An 8,485-nucleotide genomic window follows, 5' to 3' on the forward strand; every position below is an offset into this window, starting at 1 on the left:
AGATGGATAACATTGGGTATGGATGACAGGCAGGATAATGTCAGCAAAAGAAAGGACACAAAATCGTTTGTTAAATAAAGGGACACAAAGGCATCACCAGCAAAACAAAGTAGATACGCTTTCTGTTATTTTAAATCAGTAGTTTTATTACAATACACACTGACACACAATTAGAGAAGGAATGTCCTGACATTTTCTGAGCATTTCACGGAAAGCAAATGTAACCATCCAGGCAGTCAAGTCATCCATATCTTTTCCAAATTCAAAGCAAAAGCTTTTATATTTGATAACTCAGGAAAGCAAAGTTTTCTTACTGTTGTCTATATAAAACTTCAGTGTCAGAAAATGGTTATTGTGAAGTGGACTGAGAAGGGAAGAGTTTCTGTCCTTCTTGCTGTCCCAATTCCTGCCTCTTGATTTCCCCCCTTGACTTTCTAGATGACTTTTTATGATACTGCAGATGATAGTGTGTTAAAGGGGCCAAATGGGATCTACTTATTAGGTCGGCTATTATACTTCACTGTAATTGAAAGGAAAGAACAAATTAAGAAAATTAAATCCTGGAAAATGCACAAAGGCAAGGAAAAAATATCTGGGTATATTAAAAATGAGATGCTCTTTTCACATAACTCATTTAAAAGGTTACAATTACCATAAACATTTTAACTCCACTGAAGATCACTGGCAAAAACTAGCTCTTATATCTGCAGAAGGACTGTGCATTATACAGGCTTGGAAGAAAACAACATACCATGTGAAACGAGTCACTAATCCTGGTGAAGCAGGCATCAGACTATTTGGAGTTGCATAGGTGTTTTTTCAGACCCACTCTGTACAAGACACTATGGAACCTTGACAAATTTCCACCTTTCAGCAGTCATTGTGGCAGTCAGGTATTTGAATCCCTTTAGTACCCAAACTCAAAAAAACACTCTAGGAATGAAATACTAAAATGACATTCTGGATACATTCACTACACATTACATAACTTGGAAAGAACAAAGGAAAAAGCCCAAGCATGACTCTAATATTTCATATAGAAAAGCGCTGCAGGAGAAAACTTTGTTTAAAAACATTAAAACTCAGGTGAATATAAATACATTTTTGGTTAATCTGTGCTATATCATATATAGAAATCCTGTCAGATATTCAGTCTGCTGGGTAACTCATTTGCATTTTTCATGTCTGATTGTTATTAGTAGAAGAATATACATTGATGCATATACTGACATATATATGCATATATATATAAAATTTAGATCATGAAAATTTGTTTTAAATACACATACTTAAAACCTGTACCTCTAAAAATAAATACATTTAGCCTCTAATAGGCTAATTCTCAGAGTTTCCTTCACAAACCAATCAGAACACAGCTTCTCAACAATGGCAAATAACCAATTAGCTGCTCTTTAAATCCATTATCTATCAGTAAATGTTTTAAAATTCAGATGTATAACAGAAATAGCATCCCCAGCACAGAACATAGATAGAATTCTGGCTTTGAAAATAAATGTCTTGGCTTCCTTGATGTTTAGTTCCTACAGATGTCTAGGCTTTGCCTCTGCATTTATCTAGCAGTGGGAGAGCATTTTCTAGTGACAGCATTCTATTCCATTGGTATTACCTTCTAATCAAAGGAGTTGGCTGGCATTTCCTTTGCTGTTTTGTTCAAGGGAACTAACACAACATCGTTTGTATTTGATATCATTCCCCATAATCACAGTGAGTTGTGTGTTTTAATGTAATTTACAATGTGCCAATACCACTGAGGTAAAGCAGAAGTACCCCTGTCTTTTTTAAAAGAAAAAAAAAAAAGTCTCCTGGGAGAACAACACATAAAAGGGACCTGGTGGTGTATATCTAAGTTCTATGAACTAACTCAAAACCACAGCCAGAATAGACACATTGGATATCTGATATTTTAGTTCAAAGAATAGAAACATGAAAATACTCAATATACTTCTTTAGAAAGTATGCAATTCACAAAAATGGGGCTTTACTTTTTTACTCTTACATTTCAAAAAAAAAAAACTTCTTAAAATGATATATGCCAGACCAAGTTGTTTAATATAGTACAATACTTAACAACCTTGTCATTTGTTTTTGAATACAAGAATCTCAGAAATGTAGGAAATCCATGATGTGATAGCAAGAATGTTTAATGCCATTGCCTATTTTTTTTTAAAGGAAAATTTACCATTGTTGAAATTCAACTTCTAAAAAATACAATGTTTTATGCGCTCACAGTTCCAGATTACTAACTTTATAAATTAAAGATAAAAGTTATCCATATACAAACAAGGCCTCTTTTTCATTGATTTCAATCTCAATTAAACCTTTGGATATTTTAATCTTCAGATTCACAAGGTAAGGCTGAGTTTATCAGATATAAATAAAATGTTTAAGGTCCACGATGTATTGTAGCACTGAGGAAACAAATGCATCAAATATTTACAGGCTGGCTACAATACTTCTCTTTTTAAAAAAAAAAAAAAATCAAATGTGTATCAACATCAAGCCACACTCTTTTTCGAATTTCTCTGGCTGCAAAAATGGGGCAACAGCATTTTTTCTCACTCATTTTTCCTCTCAATCCTTAAGTCAGAGGCAGGTCTTAGGTCAAAGGGCGAGGTCTTTTGGGAGGTGGTGGAGGCATGAGCTCTGTGTCAGGGTCCAGATGATGCTTTCGCTTCTGTCCTTGAGAAGCTGCTGCACATCTGTCGATGAACTCAAACAGCATCTCCTTGGTGACAGGGTTGGAGATGCTGTTGCACACAGCTGTGGACAAAGAGAGACACGTGTCTCAACGTGAGGGTTAATTAAGGCAGCTGACTCACCACAGGGAGATGTGAAAGGGGAAAGGTTTTCATCCCACTATGCTAAACACTTTCATTTCACCGATTGGGGTGACATGCTTCACACATTAAATGATTCTCCGCCTTCCCTGCCCCCCAAATGGAGCTTTTCTGGTGGCTACTCTTTCTTGTAGTGTTAATTTTAAGCCAAGACTTTAAGTATTTGAATTATAACCACACCTTCACTATGGTTTTTCACTTTCCCAAAACTGTTTTAATAGGATTTTCATGTACCATCGTGCATCATGCTATTGTCTATATTCAACTAAAACTTGTATAGAAAATGTGTGCTATCTTCCTTTAGTCTCATCTGTCAGAAGGAAACCACCTTGTCATCACAGCACCAGCCACCATTTCCACTGAGCAGGGAGGTTCCACTGTACCTGACAGATTGTACTATTTTACTTTAATAACTTGTTTGAGGTTAAGTATTACAACAAAATTATGAAGAAATATGGCATCTTTTCTTATGTGACCAAAATTTACCTACCACCAGTCCTTGGAATTGTATTCACGTATTTAGTTTTTTGGGGAAAAAAACCTGGCTTAATTATTTCTATTTTCAAAATTAACTCATCTTGTCTGAACACAGATGCTAGTTCCAACAGAACCCTTAAATGTACAATAGTAACTTTCATAAACTGCAAAACTGAAACTGGCAATTTCTGTATTTTCTCATAAGCTTATCATATAATCAGCATCATCACTGACTGAGCAGTCTAAAAGCACACAATTCTATTAACCTTTAATGTTAGTTTTTATCTGTTTCTGTTCTCAACTTCACTAAGAATGCAATCCAGAGCAATAACTGCTACTAGTTTACCTTATAAACTTAATTAATTTATGTTGTTCTCCATGAAAGAAACTTTCTATTCTGAATTCCCAAAGCATTTATATTGTACCCAAAGAACACTCAGAAGGATAGCATAGCAGGTTTTAGGAGGTTTTTTTTTTTTTTTTTTTTTTAGTGGTTTTCATTTACTTTGTTCTTCATTGTTTGTAAAGCTATTTTAGGAGCTGGAAATTACATTTTCCCTTGCTAATTTTGTCTTTTACCATCTGGCAAACAATGGTTTTTATAGTTCTGAATAGATCTGAAATTATCATGGCTTTTGTTGTTGTTGTTGTTGTTCAACAAATTCAACTTGTATACAGCCCATTCATTATCCTGCCCTTTATACTTCTCTTTTGGGCACATGGGCATAAGTGCACAGTCCTACAGAGGGGAATCCATAAGCCAAATGGAGCTGACAGTCATAGCCTCTTTCCCAACCAGCAAGGACAGGGGTCTGAATGACCCCATGCCCCATCAAGCAGAACACATTTTGATTCTGAAACCTTAATATGCACATGCGTGCACGCTCCTGTGCGCTCGCTCGCTCGCTCCTCTCTCTCTCTCTCAATGTAACAAATACCGGTAGGCTGTCATACTCACCCATGGCAGTGTTGTATGCATTAGGAAAACTTTTGTCTGTTCTCTGTCTCATGAAGACCCAGCTGTTATTCTCAAATTTGCATTCTATAATTTTGTTGTCATACTGTTTTAGCTCTTTTGTCACCTGTTTTAAAAGAGAATTGAAGAAAATATTTAAATCATTTGAAAGGCTTTTTGCTTCCACTATGTGACAGACACATTAGGGAATGCCAAAAACACCTCAGTAACTCTTCATGCAGAGCTTTTTGTCATCTGAAGTGTCTAATCAAGCCTAAGGATATGGTGTGCACTCCCTTGTACACATGCTCATTAATCCGACATTTTACAAATAGTCGTGAAAACAGCTGTCAATATATAGCAATTAAAAGAGGCTAAGCACAAACCAGCCACTTCTGGGCCAAATGCAAATATGTTACCATAGGGACCAAGGCCTTCAGTATCTCTGTGTCCCTATGGATTTCAGAAATTGAGTATGCTGCTTAGGTTCATCAGCTTTCAGAAGGGTCTCACCATCTAAATTCCTAAGTCAAAACCTAAAGAAGTTCCCTTCACTAGTTAGTTAAAAGAAAAAGTTACACACAAAAGGAAATATCAGGATCAGATTCAGGTAATGTGCACCCTACACAGCTTGCTTTTCAAGAAGTAACAACTAATCCAAACTCTAATCTTTAGGTTAGTTACCCTTTCCATCTCCAAACTACTATGAAATACAGATGAAGCTACTTCAGATTTTAGTCTGGCAGGTTTTTTGGCTACTTCACCTCCGATGATTGAATATGAATTACAACTTACTCTATCAAAGCTAACAAGTATCCATGGAAACTATGAAACCTTTTAAGATATTTCATCAGGCTGTGAGGATAGTTTTCATAAATAGGAACCTAAGCTTATCTTTGCAGTTTTCAAATCAAATGCCAGTCATGGTAATATTTTAATTCTGTCCTCATCTTTCACAGCTAACAACTTTCCCTCACAATATGGTAGATTGCAATCATTTAAACTTCATTAGCATTATTTGAAATGCTCTCATTTTTCTACCCACAGATTCAATACCACCTAGGAATATGAAGGGAAGCAAATTTTTTAAAGATGCTTTCAATTCACAGATTAGGCAGTACGTATCTTTATAAAAACTATCAAATTGTATTCCTTGTCCCTTAATGAGTATTACACTTGATTGGATTATTTGCATTTTCAAAAAATCCAACAGGACCAATAGATTCATCGGCTCTGGAAAAGACCTGCCCAAAAAACTGACGTTGCACTTAGCAAACTTGCCAAAATTATTCTCAAACATTCATTATTTTAATCTCAATTCCCCTCCCTTTCTTCCTAAGGATCCACCTCCTTTTACTTTTAGACATCGATAGCCAAGTGTTAGGCAACTCACTCAGGTAGGTAACCACATTTACCACATGTAGGCTCTAACAGAGGTAGTTTCTAAACCTTCCAGAGCCTCCATTTTCTAATTTCTAAAATGGGCAAAGGAGTTCCTAACTTACTAGGACACTGGAAGAATAACAAATAATAAATAATAAATAGCACATAGTGGCCAACCAGTAAAATTCTTAAATATAAAATTAGGAAATAACACATTGCTTTCAAAAACAAAAAATGCTTTAAAGTAAATTCACTAAAGAAATCAAGATGACATGGAAAGATACACTTTGAAAATAGGCGTCAAGAAAATTATATCGTATGTACTATACAAGACAGGCTTGTACCAACAATGTGGAGTCGGTTGGTACGTTTGCTGACCAGCAATTATAGTAAGTCCTTATCATATAGCTCATCATTCTTGTGTTCCTGGTTCCAGAATTGCTGTAAATTATGTGCTCCTCAATATGACTACAGCAATTAAGCAGTATTATTAAGTATCTGTGCATTTATTTGAGCATGCATTAACAACAACTGAGAAACGGCTTTAAGAAAAATGCATGCACCTGCCACTATACTAACCTAAATGTATGTCCATATTAAAGAACAATTCATTGTTCTTTATTGATCACATCAGTTATATTCCCAAGTTAGACACACTGCGAGGTACTCATTTGGTTCAGTAGTAAAATATATTTGACAAAAATAATACCTTTCATACGTGCACAAACTAAAGACAGTTGTCACTAATGGTCAGATCAAGAGAATGACTGTCATACATGGGAGAAGTTTAATTTTAGTATCCAAATTCTAATTTGTTATTATGACAATAACCACTCACAGCCAATTTAGTATTATTATTTACTAAAACAAGACCTTGTTAGGCCTTCTATAATCAACTCTGTTACTCTAGTTTGAGCTATTAAGAGCTTGAAAATAATAGGAATAAAATATTTATAAATCAGGATCTCATATCTGTACTCATAATTATATTGAGTTAATGAGTTTTTTTTAAAAAGCAATATACAATGTATTTTATATTGAAAAATATTTTGTTCATGTATCCACCTTGTTGAGTACCACATTTGTTATACTATTTGAATATACCAATAAAATTAGGTTAAAAGACAGTCCAATGAAGTTGGATCTAGTATCTCTGGAGGTTTTTTGTTTTTGTTTTTCAAGAGAGGGAGAAAGAGAGACAGAGAGAAGGGGCCGGGAAGGGGCAGAAGGAAAGAGAGACTCTTAAGCAGGTTCCATACTGGGTGTGGAGCCCGACTCGGGGCTCGATCTCACAACCCTGAGATCATGATCTGAGTGGAAATCAAGAGTCAGAAGCTTAACAGACTGAGCTGTCCAGGTGCCCCCAATATCTCTGGAGATTTTAAATTAGCCGCTCAACAATAATACCTCCAATAAAGAGCCCATGGTAGAGTCAAACACAATCACAGGTACTCCACTCTGTACTATTCTTACAGAATACTTTTTGTAACGTAAGTGCTAGGCAATTAATTACCTACACTACCAAGTCCCAAAAGGAAACCATCAGTGTTGGCTGAACTGACCTATACAGAGCAGGCAAAGTTGCATTTCTAATTCTAGTGGTGGAATGAAACTCTAAAGCTTACTGTCCCTGTTTCGAGGAAGTTGTTTTGCTATCAAGGGCTCATCTTAGGGCACCTGGATGGCTCAGGTAAGTAACTGAATCTTGATTTCAGCTCAGTTCATGATCTTAGCTTAGGTCATGATCTCAGGGTCATGAGATTGAGCCCCACATTGGGCTCCACACTCAATGGCATATCTGCTTGTCCTCCTGTTTCCCCCTCTACTTGTGCTCTCTCACTCTCAAATAAAGAAATACATAAACAAAATCTTAAAAAGAGAGAGAGTGTGCTCCTCTTTCTTTTATAGAGAGACTGCACAAAGGCTTGAGGGGAGGGGGATTTTTCTGAATTAATTTGCTCTGGAGACACTAATAATAACTAATATCCTTAGACTGAGAAAGCTATCAGTGAGTTGTTTGATTTTAACTTTTAATTTTGAAAGAATTCCAGATATACGAAGAAGCTGTGTATAGATGGTGTAGAGAGTTCTACTATTCCTATCACCCAGCTTCCCCTAATGTTCGTATTTTACATATCATGCTACATTTATCAACTCAAATTCACATTGGCTCAACACAATTAACCGAAATGCATGCAGACTATTCAGACTTCAGTTTTTCCACTAATGTCTTTATCTGTTCCAGGATCCCAGCCAGGAAACCAGACTGCATTTAGTCATCACGTCTCCCTAGTCTCCTATGATCTATGACAGTTTCTCAGACCATTCTTGACACTTTTGAAGAGTACTAATCAAGTATTTGTAGAATAGTCCTCAATTTGGAATTTTCTGATGGTTTCTCATGATTAGACTGGGGTTATGGATTTAGGGGACAAATGTCAAAAGATTAAGTGCCTCTTTTGTTGTGTAACATCTGGGGGTGTGTGGTATCAACAGGACTTATCACTGGTGATGCTAACTAACTCTGACCACTTCATTAAGATGGTACATGCCACATTTCACTACTGTAAAGTTACTATTTTTCTCCTCTCCATACTCTACTGGTAGTTATTAGTCACAATGAACAAACAGCTCCATTCAAGGATAAGGGAAGTAAGCTACACTTCCTGGGAAGGAGAGTATCAAAAAAGTTGTGGACATTTATTAGAATCACCAGAGAAATTACTAAGTTTCTTGAGAGAGGTATTTTGAGACTATACAAATATCCTGTTTCTCCTTAAGGTTTTGCTCATTAATTTTAGCATCCATCTGT

At 36.0% G+C, this 8,485-nt stretch overlaps 1 protein-coding gene across 4 annotated transcripts in view; it reads right to left on the reverse strand.

The window, feature by feature from the left end:
• Positions 1–125: 125 nt before the first annotated feature.
• Positions 126–8,485, reverse strand: part of RNGTT (RNA guanylyltransferase and 5'-phosphatase) — a 362,370-nt gene continuing 354,010 nt past the window's right edge. For 2 of the 4 annotated variants that reach the window (XM_038554709.1, XM_038554708.1), the window contains exons 15-16: positions 4,294–4,417; positions 126–2,781 (exon numbers count right to left, since the gene is read on the reverse strand). In XM_038554709.1, the coding sequence (XP_038410637.1) occupies positions 2,618–2,781; positions 4,294–4,417 (288 nt within the window). In that variant the 3' untranslated portion in view covers positions 126–2,617. Of the gene's footprint in view, positions 2,782–4,293; positions 4,418–8,485 lie in introns of those variants that run through there. The other 2 variants (XM_038554710.1, XR_005368010.1) reach the window with 2 other exon arrangements.

The sequence above is a fragment of the Canis lupus genome, chromosome 12, assembly GCF_011100685.1.
Source record: "Canis lupus familiaris isolate Mischka breed German Shepherd chromosome 12, alternate assembly UU_Cfam_GSD_1.0, whole genome shotgun sequence".
Taxonomy (NCBI): Eukaryota; Metazoa; Chordata; class Mammalia; order Carnivora; family Canidae; genus Canis; species Canis lupus.